The sequence below is a fragment of the Odocoileus virginianus genome, chromosome 5 (assembly GCF_023699985.2).
Source record: "Odocoileus virginianus isolate 20LAN1187 ecotype Illinois chromosome 5, Ovbor_1.2, whole genome shotgun sequence".
Taxonomy (NCBI): Eukaryota; Metazoa; Chordata; class Mammalia; order Artiodactyla; family Cervidae; genus Odocoileus; species Odocoileus virginianus.
The window spans coordinates 88181101-88202054 of NC_069678.1; the positions used below are offsets into that span (position 1 = coordinate 88181101).

The 20954-nt window shown below is 51.0% G+C and overlaps 1 protein-coding gene across 1 annotated transcript in view; it reads left to right on the forward strand.

Annotated features, from left to right (window-relative positions):
• Positions 1 to 3662: 3662 nt before the first annotated feature.
• The window catches only part of INPP5B (inositol polyphosphate-5-phosphatase B), a 56114-nt gene continuing 38822 nt past the window's right edge, over positions 3663 to 20954 (forward strand). The window contains 9 exon segments of the mRNA XM_020880185.2: positions 3663 to 3759; positions 7289 to 7371; positions 7777 to 7871; positions 8697 to 8794; positions 8929 to 8958; positions 10734 to 10844; positions 16212 to 16406; positions 16409 to 16489; positions 16492 to 16590. Of these exon segments, the coding sequence (XP_020735844.2) occupies positions 7315 to 7371; positions 7777 to 7871; positions 8697 to 8794; positions 8929 to 8958; positions 10734 to 10844; positions 16212 to 16406; positions 16409 to 16489; positions 16492 to 16590 (766 nt within the window). The 5' untranslated portion in view covers positions 3663 to 3759; positions 7289 to 7314.

Sequence of the window (20954 nt, forward strand, 5' to 3'; positions counted from 1 at the left end):
GACCCCTGAGGCTGACTTGGGGATGAACCTCCCAGAAGCAAGAGGACTTCTGAAAGCAAGTCCCTGCTTCTGAAAGGAAAGCCAATAAATAAAGTCTGTGTCCAGCCTCGCCTATCATCTCTTTCCTCCACTTCCCTTCTGGTCCCCTCGCTGGGTCAGCTTATGCTGGAAGGCTCCATGAAGGGAACACCCTAAAGGTAACCCATGTGTGGGAAAGTGAGGGACAGACAAAGGTGAATTTTTCATTTTCCCTCTGCATTTTTTTTACATTTTTTTTTTTATCCTTGAGATAAATCCTTTTCCCTTCATTCTTCCAGTCTTGCCTGGCAGCAGCCTCACCTCAAAATTCTCTTGGTAGGAATGGGCCTGTGACCTCTCCCCACCCACTCCCCTTCCCTCTGTCAGCCAGACAGACTTTCATTGCAAAGGGGCCCTGACCTCCCCTCCCTTCTGAGAGCCTGCTCCACCTGCCGGCTTTCTCATCTACACAAATAAGATACCTGCAGGCTTTCTTATCTACACAAATAAGACACGTCCCAGTGGGGCCCTTCTACCTGCCAACTGGCTTTATTTTCTCCTTCTGCTTCCCGTCTGAACATCAGCTTCCTTCTTTCGCTTGTGTCCCCAGTGGTGGCAGCAGCGTCAGCGGGAACTCCCAGAGCTGACAGATGACAGGAGGGGATGAAGGGCAGCCACCAGCTTCCAGGGGCTGCACTTGTAGCCTCCCGACTCAGAGACACATGCTGGCTGCCCTCCACACGTTCAGGCACGCAGGTAAATCTACAGCTGGGATGAGCTGGGGCTCGGGGAATATTGGGACTCCAGTCATTGAGGAGTGCACAGACTAAAGCAGAGGGCAAGGAGCCAGAACTGACGCAGACCCGCTGTGACCATCTAGGCCTGGCCCAGCTTCCCATCTTGGTCAGGGTCTGCTTCCCTCCCACTCCTGAGCTGTCCCTCCTGCCTCAGCTGTTTCCAACCAAGGAGGCGCAAAGGACACAAGGGCTGGGGAGAACTCTGGGCTCCCCTCTTAACCTCTCTTGGAGAAAGAAAGGGCACCCCACTCCAGTCCTCTTGCCTGGAGAACCCCCATGGACGGAGGAGCCTGGTGGGCTACAGGCCACGGGGTCGCAAAGAGTCAGACACGACTGAGCGACTTCACTTTCACTTTCTTTCACTTGACCTCTCTGCCTTTGGAGACTGAAGTTCCCTTTGAGATGCGTTGACTAGATGAGAACACTTCTTGCGTGTAGCCTTGGAGGGGAGGGAGCCATAGACAGGCTGAGGCTCCTGGTGATAAGAAGTGGCCCCCGTTGCCAAGGGGTCCTATCCTCCTACCTGTATGTGGGATTCTGAGCACTGCCCCACTCATGCATTGAAGACCACTGCCAGAAGGGACCTAGCCCAGACGGGATCCAGTCTCCCTTCCATACCACATCACCATGGCAACCGTCACCAAAGAGACCCAAGTGCTCATGGAGGACCAACCCATGAGGACAGGGAAATATGCTCTGTTAATTCCAGGAACTTTGGGGGCTGGATTGTACTCCGCCTACCAGGGTTGGGTGGGAAGATGGGAATAATGCCCTCCTTTCCCATCTCCAGCAGTTCTCTGCCTCGCATGGAAAAACTTGAACCTGGGCTTAGCAGACCCTTACAGATCTGATCCCTTCATACTGGGAGAGGCAGAGCTGGGATTCAGCTACCCAGGGTCTGAGAGCTACCTCCTGTCCTTGGCTCAGCTCTGATTAGAACCCTGAAGAATCTGGACAAAGGAATCCTGACTTTCGACTCTTTCTGTGACCCAGCATTTTCCTGCCCTGGGTTCTGAGGAAGCCTATCACCCTCTACTCCCCACCCTAGCATCTTCTGATGTCACAGGCAAATGAGGCCAGATCAGAGGCAGCGGGTGTTTATTTCCTGTCACTGCACCTGCTCCAGCTCTATGTCCCCTCGGGCTTGGGATGTTGCTGTTGCCATGCCAACAACATTTACTCTCAGAGGGGCTGTTACTGGGCTGCAGGCCCCTTTGTGCCAGCCTCAATATCACCAATAATATGACTTGCAGGAAGCGAAAGCCCAGCCCCCAGGACCTTTATTCCATATAAGAATCCCCCTGCTGCTCCCAGCCTTAGTTTACTCATCTGCATGGTCCAATATGGGAACCTCCATTTGCAGCCCTCCCCTGGGCTGCCCAGGACTGGTCCTTCACTCTCTCGGGCTCTGGAGTACATAGTTAGAGATGTCTGTGACCAGTAGTAGCCATCAGGCTGCTTTGCTCAGAGGTAACTGTCTACAGCCCAGGGACACCAGCCTTTCCCGGTCCCTGTAACTGACCCTAACCTGTCAGTACTGCTGTGCCCTGACACTGCCCCTTCTTTTTTCCCTTATGTTATGACCTTTTTGACTTAACTGTGGAGTGACCCCCCCTTAACCTTGACTCTGGAGCTGATTACTTCCTGCAGTGGTCTTCTCTCCTTTTCTTCCTACTAGTCCTCCTGCAGGTCTTACTAGTAGCCCAGAACCACCACCTGGTGAGAAGCTAGCTCTGCACTCCGCGCACCCCACCGCCTTCTGTCCAAGTAAGCAACAAAGCAGCGGACAGAAGAGGAGAGAGCCTCCTGGATGCCTTCTCCTGCGGGAATAGGGCCACAGCGTTCAAACCCCCCCACAGACATGCCATAGCTTCCACTGCTTCCGAGAGGCATGCTCCCAGGAGGCACTGCTCTCCAACGGAACAGCAAGAGTGTAGCCCAGGGGAGAACTACTGTAAGGTGTGGGGCAGGGCTGCTGTAGGGCCTAGGCAGGATGCTGCCAGGAGAAGCTGCTGCAGGGCTGGAGGGGTGCTGGCATCCAGGTACCTCCAGTAAGGTTCTGGGAGGGAGATACAAAGGCTGGAGAGAGAGGAGTCACTGTTTGGATTGCCCTGAGAAGCTGAGTCACAGTCCAGGACCAGCTGGCCCCTCCTGAACTGGCTGCTCCTGAACTTGCAGACTCTCTCTTCACCCAACTGACCCTACTCAACACTGCAACACACGACTCAGTGCAGCCTGTTGTGAGGGGAGAGATGAAACCGGTCTCAGCCCTTGCCTGCAGGCCAGCAAACTCCAGCCCTGACCCTGCTCTCCGCAAGGCTGCAGCGGTGGCCCCTCTGCCTGGCGCTCACCCAGTTCGTCTCAAGTGAGACAGCGCCCCCCAACCTGCAGATCTGAACCCCTCCTCTGTGCTCCTTCAACTCAGAGCCCTTCCTCCCGTTGGCCCCGTAAGTTCAGAGCCCCACCCTACCTGAGCCTTGCCCACTCACTAATGCCCAGCTCTGAGTCCCACCCTTTGACAGGCCTCCAAAGCTGAGCTGTTCTCACCAACCTTCCCAACCTCTATCAACACCCCAACTCTCAACCTTGTCAGGCTACCCCTTAGCTTTGAGGTCTACCCTCCTCCCCCATTACCCTCCCCTTCAGGATTTCCCGTAACCCTAACTCCCCGGCCCACCCCACCCCACTGTAAAGCAGTTCCTGTGCCGCTCCAGGTGGCAGAGATGTGACAGTTTCAGGTCGTGACATCCACACACAGGATGCTCTCCCCTTGGGGCAGGGGTGGGGACTTCGCAGAGGACCTGTCCCCCAGCAGATGTGTCACTGCACTTCCCTAGGCAGCCCTGCTCTGCTCCCAGGCCTGGGCCACCTGATCATCCCAGAGGACAAGCCGCTTCCCACTTCACTCCTGGTGACCATCACCCCTCCAACTCCCCCCAAAAACGTGAGTGTCTGCCCACACCTGCCTGCTCCGGGTGGTGGAGTCAGGAATGGGCATAGTGGCTGAGGCCAGTGAGACAGGCAGCCAGCCCCCGCCACAGTCCAGAATTCACAGGGCTCCCCATCTGCCACTCTTCTTTCACTTTCTCTTCTAGAGGAAACCCTGTCCCACCTTCTCCTGCCAAGGCAGTGACTGCTTCAAAGGATAGAGTGCCCTGAGGGCCTGCACTTCTGTGAGGTGGGGCCCCAGAGTACGTCAAGGTCGTCAAGGTCGAGCTGCCCTCCCTTAGAACTGCAGGCCTCCTCCTGCCTGGACAGAGGGGGGTCAGCAGCTGAATCCAGCTGGAGCTAGACCTGCTGGGGACCAGGCTGCTGGACCCCTCTTAGCTCCACATGATGCTGAAATCCAGGATAGCAGCTGGAATCCTCCAAGTCCTCATGACATGCCCCCTTGTTTCTGATTGTGTTGTATGTTCTCTGGGGACTGGCTGGCTGGGAGCCAGCTGCCCAATGAAGTTCAGCTCGGCCCACAGCCCCACTTAACTTTTTTTTTTCAATATTTATTTATTTGGCTGCATCTGGCCTTAGTTGTGGCATGTGGCCTCTAGTTCCCTTACCAGGGATTGAATCCTGGCCCCCTGCATTGGAAGCATGGAGTCTTAGCCACTGGACCACCAGGGAAGTCCCCCCACTTAACATCTTTTGCCTCTGTGAATGGGGGACAAAGGCAAGGGGAGGATGGATAGTCCCATCTTTTCTTGTAGCTGAAACAATCCAGCTCAGGCCACACTGCAGGGTGCAGCCAGGCCTGCATGACAGGGACCCCCAGATGTCACAGGGCTGTGGCTCAGCACAGCTACCAAGAGTGCTGCCAAGCCTCGGCCTGTGGCATCTGCCTCCAGCTGGATGGGAACCTCCATTTCAATGAGGCAGCACCAGGGGCTGCCAGGAGCCCCCTGCATGGGACCCTGGCTGGGGCTGCTGCTCCTCCACTCTGCCCTGCTCCTGGTCCTGCTCCTCTAGCTAGGCCAGGCTGAGTCAGGGAGCAGCAGGCAGGAAGACCCTTTAGGCCCTGGAAGTTGCCAGGCCCACCGCCAGCTCTGATTCCTGTGACTCTATCTTTTGTGAAAGGGATTTATCAAGACTGAAGCTCTGTGCTAGAGGTTCCTAGGGCCTAGGCCTGAACCTGATGCCCTCCAAAGGGGCAGGCTGGAGTTTTGCCTGGTAAAACAGAACAATCTCTTGTCTGATCCCTATCAAGTACTAGAACCCCAAAGTCCTACAGGGCAGTTTCTTTATCTGTAAAAGGTGCCCAGTTGTGGGACTTCCCTGATAGTCCAGTAGTTAAGACTCTGCTCTTCCAGTGCTGGGGGTGCAAGTGTGATCCGTGGTTGGGGAACTAAGATTCCTCTGTGAGGTCAAAAAAAAAAAGCAGAAGTGAAAAAACAAAGTGCTCGTCCCTGTCCACTTTTCCCTGATCCTCCCCAGACTTTGACACAAAGAGGGGGGCTGGAATTGGGGTTCCCCTGATTTCCTGAAGTGACCTCTGCCCTCTTTATCTCAAAGGGTCTGAATCAATCCCCTTTCCCCTCGTCCTCAACCCAGCTTTGAAACCAAATTCAAATAAACTTGAGCTCCATTTGTGCTATGGATATTTCTAGGGAAAGAAAATTGGGAAGAAGTTACTTTTTCTGGAAGAGATTTACTTATTCAAACCGGTCACTAGGGCAGCAACTCTGAGCATAGGGAAAAAGGATGGGGAATGGACTAGAAGTCACACGGTCACTCCTTCCCCAGCATTGACCCTTCAGTTTGGGTCAGAGCTTAAGAGAAAAAGTACTCATTAAGATAACTCAGTAACTCAATAAACATGTTCTCAGGGTCAAATTGTGTGCCAGAAACTACACTGGGGTGATAAGGAAAAGATACAGCCTGTCCTCAGGGAGCTTACAGCTTAGTGAAGTGGCCAACAGGCTGGAAGAGACTGGTGCTGGACACCCTAATCTGAGCTGGCCCTTCTGTCCATCTAGAGCAGCCTCCTTATCTTAGGTGGAGAAGGGCAGGCCCCCAGGGAGGAAAGCCTTGCCCAGTGGCCAGTGAATCAGGGGAAAGGGCTGGAAAACAACAAAGAGCAGGCTCTCGCTCTCATGAGAGCTGAACGGGGTCCCCTTCCCTTGATGTCTCTCCTGCCGAGGAGAGAGGATGGGGCCTCAGCACAGGCGCTGCACACGAACACGGTCACACCCTTGACAACGCACGTTGCCTCCCTTTTCCCCACACAGCCCCATGAGGCAGGCAGGACGGGCTGGTCCTGTCACACACCCCTGCTGAGGCTAAGCGGGGACATGTGGCTGTGTGCGGCAGTGTCCATAGCATGGAAGTTGGAGCCACACGTTTCAGTTGCTAGCCCTTGATCAGAATGCTTAATCTCTCTGAGTCTCAGCTTCTCCACCTGGAAAATGGGGGTATGTGGTACCTCACAGTGCTGTCCTCCCTGAAGCTAGCACAGGACAGACCCCTGGGGAAGAAGTGTTCCAGTGTCGGCCTGCCTGGAGTGCAAGGAGCTGAGGATGAAACTGAGAAAACGTTTTCCCTTAAGGTGACCATCTTCCTTCCGGGTCCTGGACGAGGAACTCTGGCCGCTCGAGGGCTGAGGATGTCGAGGGCAGTCCTGAGGAAAAGCTTTCCAGAATAGCGAGTCGAGGGTACCACAGGACTTAAGGAGTTAACAGGGGGCAGGGTGGAGGGCAGCCCCCTCCCCTCCACATGGGCACAGCATGCTGGGACTTGCAGGCTGGCTGACCTCCGTGTGGCGTAGGGGCTGCTGGGAAATGTAGTCATTGACCGGGTCCCGGCCGAGGTTCCGCACACCCAGCAGCGGTGACAGCTCAGGAGGTAGGCGGCAATAGCAGGGGGCCAGGAGTGAGTGCGGAGCAGGGAAGCCAGGGCAGGGCTGCGCAGGAGGGACTGGGCAAGCTGAGGGCTGGGTGCCCTGTCCTGAGGCTGTCAGAACCGGACACCCCCGGCCTTTGGCTGATGCAATGTGGCCTGCTGGGCTGCGGGAGGGCCAAGGAGTAACGGGACACTTGCCCATCTCCAAGGAAAGAGGGACCGGACTGGAGTCCTGGTCCAGAATGAGACACTCCCTTCCCGAGATACATGCAGATACACCCCTGACACCTCCCAGACAGCTGCTAGCAGAACTAATACTGCTCCCCCGAAAGGGAGGCAGAGCCCCCATCCTGGAGCCATAAAGACCGTATCCTCCTCTCCGGTAACGGGACAGGGCACCGCACGTCCAGCAAGTAGACTGGACCCCACTAAGGAGTGACTGGATGCCCTTCAGGACAGAGGACGGCATAGCTAATTGCATTTCCCACCAGAGGGAAAGGATGGCAAAGGCGGAGAGGGAGGGAGAGGATGGGGCCTCCTCCAGCAGAGTCCGTCCTCCCTGCCTGTGGTCCTCAGAGGCAACTCCATCACATCCCGGGTGACGTGTTGACCTAAAGAGCCTCCCTTCTGCCCTTTCCTAGGGTGTGTCCGCTCAGCAGGGGCCGGCATGGACCAGTCAGTGGCCATCCAGGAGACCCTGGCTGATGGGGAACATTGCGTCATCATATCCTTCCCTGCAGTCTGCAACTCCCAGCCCCAGGGCCTCCCTGCCTGGGCTTGGGAAGTGGGATGGCAGGTGCCCACGTGTCTTTCTGGTTGCCTCCCTCTCTCTTTGCCGGGGGGGCGGGGTGGGGGGAGGAGACCAGTACTTACTAAGTACTCAGTTCTGGACTCTCTGCCTTGTGCTTTAAATACTCAGTTATCCTCCCACCCCCTGTGAAGCTGGGGATTGTTATCCCTATTTCGCAGATGAGGAAGGGTCAGAGAGGTGAAGTGACCTGCCCAGGGTCACACAGTAAACCTGCATGGGTGAGGACAGAGCAAGCCAGGGCAAGGCTCGTGGGCGGGCTGGGTTGGGCGAGGCCTGGAAGCAGGTTTCCTTTCCGTTTGCCTTGACCCTGAGCAGCAGGCGGTGCAAGGTGTGCTGTGTGAAGGTGACAGCAGGCAGAGCCGCCTTCTGGGACTCGTGCGCTACCGTCCAGGGCGTGGTGGCCAGGAACACGCGTAAGTGATGGGGTTGGGCCTTGCCTATCTGGCCCTGGGGTTTATTATTTTCCATCGTCCCTCCAGCTGGATTTCAAACCCTTTAGGACAGAGTCTGAGGCTTCTAAAATAATTATAATAATGATAGTTAATAGTTTCTGAATACTATATGCCCAGCCCTATGTATTATTAGCTCATATAGTCCTCAAAATTTGATGAGAAACTTCTTGAGGTTAACATACTGCTCCAGATCTTGAACCCTGTGGCCTGACTGTCTTGGATTCAAATCCAAGATTTGTTACCTCTTGAGCAAACCTCAATGTGTCCAAACTGAAGATTAAAATGAGTTACTGCATATAAAGTAGTTAAAATGCTTTGAAGCACATAAAAAGGGCTCCATAAATGTTACTAGTAACACCCACCTATTACTCAGAAACAGAGCGAGAATAATGATCAAAAAGCTGAAAAGTGAGCCTCAGGGTCTCAGATCTGGGAAGGAGGAGCCGTACACGTTTTTGAACCCATCACCCTTCCTTTACAGATGGAAAAGCAGAGGTTCAGGGAGGGAGAGGAGGAGGCGAGGATTGCCCTGTTCTTGTCACACACAGTGCTAGAATGCACAAAGGGGAGATTATGCACAGGGTTTACGAACAAAGCGGGGTTCCCCCAAGTAAGGCAAATTCAGCCTTGATGACCCATCCGTGTCTGCTGGGCACCATGTGCAGAGAGGCCTGAGCACAGCCCCAGGGCCCAAGGAGGAAACGCGAGCTGAACACCCTGAGGCTTCCACGGTGGACCTGAGGGGCGGCCACGTGCCCCCATCCTCACTCTGCTTCCTGCCCTCAGTCTCTTTCTGTATACGCACCGGAGGATGGCCATTACCGGGGACGACGTCTCCTTGGACCAGATTGTGCCAGTCACTCGGGATTTCACGCTGGAAGAAGGTGCCACAGTGGGCGGGAGGGGATGATCCCTCTCCCTGGGGCTCCCAGGTCATTTCTGCCCTTGTTGGGGGTGGGGCGGTGGGAGCAAGGATGATGCTCAATGGCTCAGGGCCTTTTCCTTTCCCTCCCTGCAGTGACCCCGGATGGTGAGCTCTACATTCTTGGTGAGTGGCTCCTTCAGTCTAAATTGGGTCCACAGGCACAGGATCCGCAAAGAGAGGAGTGGGGTGAAGAGCACCCTCTCATCACCTCACTGTGGCACACAAGACCCTGCAGTATTAGCCCCGCTCATCAGTCCGGTCGCTGTCTTCCCTGCCTGCTTGGAACCCTCTGCTTCCCAAGCACCTTGCATGTGACAAGTTTTCACCACGGAGCCCCTGCGCATGCGCTCCCTCCTCCTCAAAGCCCTCTCTCCTTCAGGGCCTCACTTCACACTGTTTCCCCAGAAAGCCTTTGTTGAACTCCTGAGATTGTCTGTATCCTGAGAGTGGACCTCACACACGTTCCTTTTTCTCATCCTTGCCACCTCTCTGTCATTCACAGTGATTTAATTACTTATGTGCTATGCCAAGTCACTTCAGTCATGTCAGACTCTTTACTATGTAGCCCACCAGGCTCCTCTGTCCATGGATTCTCCAGGCAAGAATACTGGAGTGGATTGCCATGCCCTCCTCCAGGGGATCTTCCCAACCCAGGGATCAAACCTACGTCACTTAAGTCTCCTACATTGGCAAGTGGGTTCTTTACCACTAGCGCCACCTGGGAAGCCCCTAATTATCTATAGTGACCTGTTTAATATCTATCTTCTTTGTTAGACTGTTCAGTTCAGTTGCTCAGTCATGTCCGACTCTTTTTTACCCCATGGACTGCAGCATGCCAGGCTTCCCTGTCCATCACCAACTCCTGGAGCTTGCTCAAACTCACATCTGTCAAGTTGGTGATGCCATCCAGCCATCTCATCCTCTGTCGTCCCCTTCTCCTCTTGCCTTCAATCCTTCCCAGCATCAGGGTCTTTTCCAATGAGTTAGTCCTTCAAATCAGGTGGCCAATATATTGAAGCTTCAGCTTCAGCATCAGTCCTTCCAAGGAATATTCAGAACTGACTTCCTTTAGGATGGACTTGTTTGATCTCCTTGCTGTCCAAGGGACTCTCAAGTGTCTTCTCCAAAAAAAAAAAAAGAGTCTTCTCCAACACCACAGTTCAAAAGCATCAGTTCTTTGGCATTTAGCTTTCTTTATGGTCCAACTCTCACATCCATACATGACTACTGGAAAAACCACAGCTTTGACTAGATGGACCTTTGTTGGCAAAGTAGTGTTTCGGCTTTTCAATATGCTATCTAGGTTCGTCATAGCTCTTCTTCCAAGAAGCAAGCACCATCCAGGAGGCTGTGGCAAGGCTTACTGGCTTTTCAGAGCCTAGATCAAGCCCCTCTTGTAGACTGAGGGTGATGTTAATTTGGAGCTGGGGGTACAAAGGGCTCCCTATTGTCCCAGCAACAGTCATTGCTGTTGCTGCTGCTAAGTCGCTTCAGTCGTGTCCAACTCTGTGCGACCCCATAGACAGCAGCCTACCAGGCTCCTCCATCCCTGGGATTCTCTAGGCAAGAATACTGGAGTGGGTTGCCATTTCCTTCTTCAATGCATGAAAGTGAAAAGTGAAAGTGAAGTCGCTCAGTGGTGTCCGACTCTTAGTGACCCCATGGACTGCAGCCTACCAGGCTCCTCTGTCCATGGGATTTTCCAGGCAAGGGTACTGGAGTGGAGTGCCATTGCCTTCTCCGAGCAAGTCATTAAGTTGACCTACAAGTCAATTGCTTAAGGGTCAAAGGGGCTTTGGGAGCTTGGGCTGCTGACACTCCCTTCTGGGGGCTCCAGCCCAAAGATGCACCTTAGCATCTCAGAAACCAAGAGCTCATGTCCTGCTTCCCCTGCACAGGTTCAGATGTCACTGTCCAGCTGGACACAGCAGAGCTCAGCCTCCTATTCCAGCTCCCCTTTGGTTCACACACCAGAACGTTCCTCCAGGAAGTCGCCAGGGCCTGTCCAGGTAGGTGAGACCCCAGGCTCCCTGTGGCGGGGAGAGGGAAGGGGTGGCTGGGCATTGACCTCCCCACCACCAGTTGACTTTGCACACTTTGAACTCACACTCCACAGCTTCTGTGCCCTCTTAAAACTATTGGCATGAGGCCACAGTGCCCCCAGGTCACCAGCTGGCCAGGATGTTTGCATTTCTGTTTTCCCCTTTCTGGATCTGAGTTTTAACTCCAGCAGGGCCCCTTTGCCCTCCTCGCTCTGAGCAGGGCTGAATGGGGTGAGGTGTGATTCTGATACAGAGTCTTCTGTAAACTAGCAAGATCAGCAGCTTCTGGAGGCCCATCTTCCCTCTCTCTTCCAATGACAACTAGAACCAAGGCAGGTCTGCTCTTGAATCCTGTGCCCCACTGCAACTGAGAAAATGGTCTAGCTTTGCATTAGCAGGGAGAGGTTAGTGGCCTCTAGGGGAGAATTTGTTTAGACTAGGAGATTAGCCAGGCAGGTAAAGGAGAGTTCTGTTCGGAGCAGATGATCAGTCAGAGAGCATGCAAATTCAAGCCACCAGGTGCTGGAGCTTGGCTGTTTACCCAGCACTGCTACTTCTTTCTTTTCTAGCCAGCATCTTTGTTCTGCAGAAATGGCGGAGGTGGGGGTGGAGGGGGGAGGGGGAGGGCTCCCTTTCTATTGCGGTCTCATCACGGAGCCTGAATGTCTGGCCCCTCCAGCTTCATTTGCCTGGTGTGCAGGAAGTGGACTGGCTGGATGCAAACAGGGGAGTGTGCGAAAAAGGAAACAAAATTATAGAACCTTGAGTGCTGAGTTAAAGGATTGATTCTCTAAGCAGTAGGAAATTCATCTCCAAAGCTTCAACTAATAAGGATACCTTGTTTTATGATTATCATTGGTAGTTGTATGAGAAGCAATAATACTTTATAGTTCTTGATTGATACCTTTGCCTGCATAAACACAAAAAGCCTTCAGTATATCTGCATCAAAAATGAATTCTTTAGAAGATAAATGCTCTGATAGAAAACTGAGCAGAGGAGATGGATAGTGCACAAAATAATACAAATGAACAATATCTTGAAGAAAAAGAAAAAGAAAGTATTTGATAAGGTTTATTTTAAAAAGTAATGATAGTTATAACAGTCAAGAGTATGGACTTTGAAGCTATATGACCTCTTGCATTTTAAACCTGTCTTTGCTGGTCCTTAACCGTGTGACTTTGGGCACACCATCTCCCCTCTCTGAACCTTGGTTTTGCAGACATTTTTTTTTCCTTCCAGTTTTTTGAAAAGATATTTATTTGGCTGCACTGGTCTTAGTTGTGGCACCCTGGATCTTTCATCTTCATTGCAGCATGTGGGATCTAGTTCCCTGACCAGGAATCGAACCTGGGCCCCCTGCATTGGGAGCATTGAGTCCTAGCCACTGGACCAACAGGGAGGTCCCTCCCTTTCTTCCAGTTTTATTGAGCTCTAGTTAACATACAGCATTGTGTAAGTTTAAGGTGCACAGCATAATGACTGGACTTACATACCTCATGAAATGATTTCCACGATAAATTTAGTGAACATCCATCATCTCATATAGGTATTAAATTAAAGACATAGACAAAAATATATTTTCCTCATGATGAGAACTCATGATTTGCTCTCAACAACTTTCATATATAACATACATTAGTGTTAGTTAGATGTATCGTGTTGCACATTATATTCTGTGTGTGCTCAATCACTAAGTCATGTCCGACTCTTTGCAACCCCATGGACTGTAGTCTGCCAGAGTCCTTCTGTCTATGGGATTGCCTAGGCAAGAATACTTGAGTGGGTTGCCATTTTCTTCTTCAGGGGATCTTCCCGACCCAGGGCTCGAACCTATGTCTCCTGCATTGGCAGGTAGATTCTTTACCACTGAGTCACTCAGGAAAGCCCCATCATATTCCTAGTACTTAATTATCCTATAACTGGAGCTTTAGACCTTTTGACTACCTTCATGTAATCCCTCCTCCTCCCCCCCTACCCGGCATGTTACCCCTCCCTCTGGTGACCACAAATCTGACCTCTTTTTGAGTTTGCTTGATTGATTTCTATATGTAAAGAATATCTTCCTAGGAATTCCCTGGTGATTCAGTAGTTAAGACTCTGAGGTCCACTGCAGAAGGCCTGGGTTTAATCCCACAGACTGCAGAGCAAGGCCAAAAAAAAAAGGGAATATCCTGGGGCTTCCCTGGTGGTTCAGTGGTTAAGGATCTGCCTTGCAATGCAAGGGACACAGATTCAATCCCACATGTCTTAGGGCAACTAAGCCTGGCACCACACTACTGAGCCTGCCTGCTCCATCTACTGAAGGCTGAGAGCCCTAGAGCCTGTGCTCTACAACAAGAGAAACCCCCGCAAGGAGAAGCCTGCCCACTGCAATGAGAGGACTTCCTGCTCTCGGCACCTAGAGAAGACCTGAGTGCAGGGACAAAGACTCAACACAGCCAAAAATAAATAAATATTTGGGAGGAAAAAAAAAAAAGAGAATACGTTCCTCAGGGAATTGTGAGAATTAAATGAGATAATACATGTGAAAATGCCCAGCACATAGTAGGAACTCAGAAAATATTTCCTCAGCTAACACTCATCACAGACTTATTGTGTATTAGACACTGTTTGAAGAACTTTCAGCACATTATCTCATTTTCTTTACCACAACCCTTCAAGGCAGGTATTATATCTCCATCTTACAGATGAGGAAACTGAGGTTCAGGGAGGGTAAGTGCCTTGTATAAACAATAGAGGCAGGATTAGACTGGATTAGAGAGTCTCCTCCAGAGCCTACCTCTTGAGTTTTGATCTCCTGCATCCTAAACTCATGCCAACCCATCCCATCTAAACTGCTCAGAGAAGATTTCATGTAGGAGGTGTTGTTTAAACGGAGACTTAAAGGACGAGTGAAGTTTCTCCCAAGTAGGCAGCAAGGAGGAAAAGAGACATTTGGAGTTAAGAGCAAGTCATTGGGTGGGACTGAAGTTGGGGTGGGAGGAGGCTGTGGAGCGAGCTGAGCCAGGAGAAGCCCACAGAGATAGTACATGAAGGGTCTTAAATAATCAACAAAGAGCTTGGACTTTTCTATAGCCTGTGGACAGCTGATGGAGTTTTAAAACGAGGAATGACAAGCCAGGATTTGCATGTTAGGAAAATTCCTCTGGCAACTGGTGCAGAAGGGGAGAACATCGAACAGGGAGATCAGTGGGGATGTATTTGCAGTGATTCAGGCATAAAAAATGAGACTTGGACCAGGGCCATCATGCGGATGGGAAGGAGGGATGGACTGGAGAGATCAAACTGATGAGCCCGCAGGTGCCATGGGAACAATGAGCTTGGGTTATGTTCACCACTTAACCCTCTGTGGTTACAGCAGTGCCTAGATGTGTGCGTGTGTTCTGTCGTGTCCAACTCTGTGTGGCCCCCATGATTGTAGCCGCCAGGCTCCTCTGTCCATGGAATTTTCCAGGCAAGAATACTAGAGGGGGTTGCCATTTCCTACTCCAGGGTATCTTCCCAACTCAGGGATTAAACCCAAGTCTCTTGTCTCCTGCATTGGCAGACGGATTCTTTACCATTAGTACCACCTGGTAGGCACTTAATAAATATTTGTTGAATGGAGGAACAGAACTTGATGTCTGTCTGTGAGAATGAAAGAGAGAAGAGTCGATGATTTTCCTCCCTTAGGCTTACTCCTCTTCCCTGCTCCTGGGGTCTACATGTGAGGTGACCAGCAAGGAAACTACACTAACTCAAGTTCTCTGAGTAGCTGTCATGATGGACTCCCTCAGAAAGGAATTGGGTCAGAGGGGACTCTCAGACCCGACCGACTCTTGGAAATCTACCTGCCCAACCCTTGCATTTTATAGATAAAGGGACCAGAGTCCAAGAAGAGGTTATAGGTGAAAGTAACTAGGTTTTTCCCACTCAGTCCTTGGTGAATAATGTGCAGCACAAAAGGTCAGGGAGTGGAAGTGCCTTGGTCAAGAGGTTGCAGTTAGAGAAAAGAATTAGCCAACATGAATTGAGTGTCTACTGTGTGCCATACATTTTTCTCAATAGTCAGACAACATACAACAACCATGTTCTTCTGTTGAGTCTTTTGAGCAATGCTAAAGTATAAGTATCTGTATTATACATGATAAGAGTAAACTGACACACAGTCCCTTACCTGAAGTCATTCATCAATTGAAGTAATACGACCAGGTTTGGAACCCCAAGTCATACCTCCAAAGCCCATGCAGTCCAGAGATTTTGGTTCAGATCCCAGCTCTGCCACTTGCTAGTTGTGAATGTGAACAATATATTTAATTTCTTTGAGCCTTGGCTTTACTGTTGTGTGTGTGTTTGTGTGTATTTTGCACTGAGCAACTTGTGTAACCTTAGTTCCCCTACTGGGGATTGAACCCATGAAGTGAAAGTGCAGTGTCCTAACCACTGGACCACCAGGGAATTCCCAAGTCTTGGCTTTATTATTTGTACAATGGAAATATGAACTTGCCTTACTTAATACTCAAGAGTTTTGTGAGGATCAGATGAGGTGCAGTATGGGTTAATAACATGTAAATGCTGAAAATAATTTAAAAGCCATGTCTGGCAGTCCCATAATCAGTCCTGCAACCCAAGTCTTTTCATTTATTATGTTCTTACAAATCCAATTCAGTTTGGTCAGGGTCATGCAGTTCTACAAGGGGGACAGGAAGGATAGCAGAGGAAACAGCAAGTGTTTGGGAGTCAGGCATACCTGGGTTTGAGTGACAGGCAGAGAGGACTCAAGAATTTCTAGGAAAGAGGAATGGCAATCTGGTTAAGAGGGAACCATGGAGCTTCTCTTGAGGTGTATTTCATAGCAAGCACACTGCTTTTACTTAGAGAGTGTGTTTTTTGGAGAGGCCTGAGGGTTGCTGATGGAGATCATGGGTAGTTAAAGCCTCCAACCGGCTCTCTAGTACTGACATCTATTTGAATTCCCACTCTGCCACTCACTCTTCCACCTTAGACTGCACCTGAGCTGAGTTGCCATGGGATAATCATTGCGACGGAGTAACAGTTTCCTTCCTCCTTAAATTAGTTGTGAGGAATCAGGGACGTAATATACTTGTGAAGCACAGACCTAGGCACATAGTTACCACCAGGTCGGAGGAATGGCGCTGGTCTATCTCGGTACAGCACTTTGTTTTCGTATTTATTATTGTATTTGAGTCTCAGGTGCACCCTGTGCGAGAGGGAAACAGACTTGGAGCCTCCCCGAGAGGCTGATCGATTTGCTCACGGACGGACAACCGTGCCGAGGTGGAACAGGCTCTTCAAGCCCGTGGCTCAGTATTCCCTCCTTTTTCCTTCTACAGGCTTCGACCCAGCCACCCCAGATCCTGAGTTCCTGTGGCTGTCTCGATACAGGTGCACTGAGCCAGAGCCCGAGCCGCCCACGCCGCAAGCCTGGAATTCGGCCCCAGGCACCTGGCCGGGGCGTGCCAGAATTGGAGGAGGCAGGTATCGGTCTCGGAAGCCGCGAAAGGGATTGGAGGAGACCTGGCCTCAGGGACGGGCCTCGTTCTGTTTGGGGGCGGGGCTACGGAGCAGGCCGGCCTTCGATTGGCGGGAGTGGCACGCGGGGGCGGGCCCCTCGGGGGGGGGCGGAGCGACTCGGGCAGCGAGATGAAGAGCTTGAGGAAGCTGGCAGGGAAATGTCCGCCGCCGCCGGCTCTCGAGAGCGCGACTCTGCAGGTCTGGCGGGAGGTGGGAAGCTGGGCTAGGGCTTTGAGCCGGGGGCGGAGGCGGGCCCGGGCCGCGGGCGGGCGGGGTCTGCGGGGATGTCCGGCGGACGCCTGGGGCGAAGACCAAGGTCCTGGCCCTACGGAGGCGGGACACTGGGGCTGAAGGGCTGTGGGGTTAGCCGTTCTCAGCCCGCCGTGATGAGGGCAGGCGCGGGCCAGTGCGGGTATTCAGGAATCCCAAGGCCGGGATTGTGGTTCTAGTAAAGCTCTGTTCCTGTTTCGCTGTGTGACCCGGGGCAGGTGGCTGCCCCTCTCTGAGCTTCAGTTTCTCCATCCTGGCGTTCGAGTCTGACTTGTGTGGGGGTGCATTCCCCATCACAGAGCGTTCCTTTGGATGAGGACTGGTGTGTGTACTGGGGCTGCCTGGCTCTCCTGTCGGTCCTCAGCCCCTCTGAGAGATTGGACTCTGCGCAGACCCGGAGTCCAGGAGAGCCCTGTCCACCCTGGGTCTGGAGGCCACGGTGAGGTTACAGGTAAAAGAGAGTAGGTTTTTGTTGTTTTTTTCCCCACCCATCCCTTGCTGGATAAGGCTGTGCAGCACAAAAGGCCGATTGTTGAGCAGAAGGTTGTCTTTTGGAGAGTGAGAGGCCCCCGGCTGAAATTTGGGTCAGTCTGGTGCTGTGGGAGGAGGTATTTTTTGTCCAGCTCCTGGATTTTCTGTCCAGGGTGCCCTGGTATTTTTTATTCCTGGGTGTGCCGGTGCAGCTCCTGTTACGTCCAAGCTTTGGCATGACTGTGAGTACCCACTTGTGTCCCATTTCTCAGCCACTTGCTAGAGAACTGTCAAATACCTGTGTAAGCGTGGGCCGGCGCTCCACTTGACCTTACCAGGCTTGGAAACTGTGAGGGGCGGTGGGGAATGACACATTGCACAAGTCTGTAAAATGAGAGGAAACGAAGCGAGCAAAGGACTTCCTCCGTGCGTGTGCTTTACCTTCTTTGCAGCCACCACAAGATGCGGTCACAGCACCCGATGGTGCTGATATTTTGCGTCTCATGGGCTTATCTCAGCTCGTGAAGTGCTCATCTTGAGACAGCTTTTGCATCAGTTTCCATGACATTCTGGGCTCTGGTACTGGGACAGGTGAGAATTTAAGATTAAGAACATATCCTTCCCTGGCCCCTTGGAAAGAGGCTGCCAGCATTCAGACGGAAGACAGGCCCGATGGCAGCAGAAAGAGGTGGGTTCTGTCTTTTCGGCCAGCATGCCGGATCCTGTTGAAGCGCTTCTTCTGCTGAGTGAAGGGAGGTGGCAGCAGAAAGAGGTGGGTTCTGTCTTTTCAGCCAGCATGCCGGATCCTGTTGAAGCGCTTCTTCTCCTGAGTGGAGGGAGGTCTTCTGTGAGGAGTCAGGATGGCTCTGAAGCAGTTACCTGCTGCTGGGTCGTGAATGCAAAGGGATCGCAGACTCTTGTGGTCATGTTACACTTGGTAAGAAATGGCAGCAGACCTCTAGTTCTGTTTGGGTAGCTGTGTTTGCAGAGTTCTTTGGTCTCAGAGGAGAGTCATGTCATCTACAACAAGTAGGGGGATCCCTCGGGGCCTCCTCTGAATGAACCAGATAGTCCAGACCCTGCGGGAAACAGATACGGAATTTGGTGCTTCCTATATGTGTATAATCAAAATACCCACTTCCTGATGGCTCCGGGAACCAACCCGAGCATTGCTTTAACATGCTGTGTGTGATATGCATCAGGAGAAACAGGGCTTCTCCAAGGAGCTGACAGTGACAGAGAGGGATCTGATGATTCACAGAGGTGAGTGAGTGTGGGGTCAGCTCAGTAGGAGCAGGACCTTGTGGGGCTAGTCAAGGTCTAGCTATCTGGGTGGCAAAGTGAATCTAGTTTTCACTCCCTGCCTTTGTTTTGGTAGAGAAAGGAAATATCTCACTTGGATGCAGCTCTCCAAAATGTCCATTTTTTCCCCCTTGATTTCTCTTTCCTGCATTCAGGAGCGTCAGGCCAAACTTGGTAGAGGTTGTAGAAAGGTGAAATGCAGGTAGTTTTCGTCTGGGGTCAGTGTTCTCAGGTTCAAACCAGGATCTCTGAGCTAAGTTGTGATGTGGAAGTGAGATATAAGCCTTCTGGTTGAGTGACAGCCTGTTCATCTGATTCTCTTGGCCTCTTCAGGTGCCAAGACCTTGCATGGGTCCCAGACAAGTAGCTGTTGTGAGTAGGGGATCTTTCTGCTTCTTCGGTTAGTTAACTGCCCTGTGGTGTAGCTTTTTCTTTTCTTAAAAAGAAATAAAGAGAAATGCCTTCCTGTTTCTGTCTGGCCAACTGAAGGTGCTCTTATCCAGAAAATCCCTTGGGGAATCTGCCTCTGACTCAGTGCTCACCCTATCATTGTGTGAAATATTCACCTGCCTCATCCCACACACAAAGACCTGGAGCTGTGTTCTGGAGGACTCTGAGCTATGGGCTAGAAAGGAAGCAGCCACTCAGAAGTCCCACTGGGGTTATTCTGGGCTAATTTAACAAAATGGTAGCAACAGACTCATTTTGGTATTTTGAAGTGGTTTTCTGATTCCAAGGTTGATTCAAAATGAGATGGCTTTGTAGTAACTCAAATTCAGAATGAGATACGCTATGGGTATTTTTTTCCCTGGGACCTAGGAAATAAAGCATTGAAGTCTGTGTGGCCTGAGAAAGGAAATGAATGCTATTTATAACTCAGGGTAGCATAAAGGGTAACCTAGATTACTAGGGTAGAAGCCAGTGAGAATGTTGGAAAAACAGCCCTTGGGATCAGTCAGTCTCCTTGCTCCTCCTCCTCTTAATAAGTAAAATCTGTGTGACTGACATACCCTTTTAGCACAGAGAAAATGAATTTTCCTAGATGTTTATCTTACACGTAGAACTCTTGCCCATCATCTCCACCTTTGTGGGAAGCCCTGCTGGCTCCTAAGCAAATTAATTGGGCTCACTTTGTTTCTTTAAACAAAAGAGAACTGTGTTCCTTTTTCTTCCTTCTTGTGTTGTTCCCTTCTCCCTTCCCCTTGTGTTTGTTTCTTGAACAGGAGAACCCCCTGAAGACTTTTCTCTCCTTCAGAAAACAGGTTATTGTGGAATTTTACAGTGGGAGCATGGAGCAAGTGAGATGACCCACAAACATTCCCTTAGAAGGGGCACTTTGCACAGGACAGAAGGTTCAGGAAGAGGGAGGCATCAATATTTACTAGAGGAAAGACAGTCTGGAGACATAGACACTCACTAGTGCTTGTTTTGTTTGCTACTTAAAATCTACTGTAACAAACTTGTAGGTTTTACCAGTGGTAATATGTGAACTAAAGCTCCAAGTATGAAGGCTGAGGATTTGAGCAAAGTGTATGTCTACGTGGCCTACTTTAATTTTTATTTTCACTACTGTACATCAGTATCACACTGGACATACCTCTTGACTTTCCTATCTTCTGTCTGTAAGATAGGAGTGAAAGTTTGCCTCCTAGAAGGTCTCATAGGACCAGAGAAATTCTAATTTAGGGGGGACCTTCCTCTGGGAAACCCGTTTAGGATTTGCAGATGCCCACCTCCAAGAAACTGGCTGCCCTCCTCAGGGCCTTTCCTAGGCTGGTTTGTTCCAAGTTACAACATTCATTCTCTTCTTTACTCCTTTCCTTCTTCCAGTTTCTTTTCTGTCAATACAATCACTAAAAACCTCAGTCATCCTTGACTCCCTCCCCATGTCTAATAACCAAATTTGGTCCATTTTTTTACCTGCAATTTAAAAATCTTTTGAAAATTAAAGAGATTAAATCCCAGTAGTTGAAACTGGTATCCTTTTACTTGAACTAGTGCAGTGCTGTCTTTACAAGTCTTCCCCTAGGTCTCCTTTTCCCTTGGGGCTTGCCTTAGAAGGTAACTTTTATCACGCCCTGCTATTTTGTTTGTGAACTTGAATGCTGCACCACTCCTTGTAGCCTGCAGAATAAAGTTCAGCTTCTTTAGTGGGACATCTAAGTCCTGCAGGCGTGGCCTCAGCCCCTCTGTGGAGCCTTATCTTCCCCAGCTTACCTTCATTTCCTCTTACTTCAGACCTGATTGCTTATTATTTCTGTGCTTTTTCATCTTTGTGGGCTGTTCATTCACCTGCATTTGTACAAACTCGAATGTGCTGCTTTTATCATTTTGCATCCTGTCTCCTCCCCAAATGCCAGCCCAGTGCCTTGTATATCAGTAGGTGCTCAAAAAATGTCTTGTCTTCGAACCTTCAAGACCTGAACAGTTCCTAGCTCAAGTGCTTTGTCGCCTGAAGGATGCCTGTCCCCTTCCTCTTTAAGCGGGTTCTGCGCTTCTTTCCACCCCTCAACCCCTTC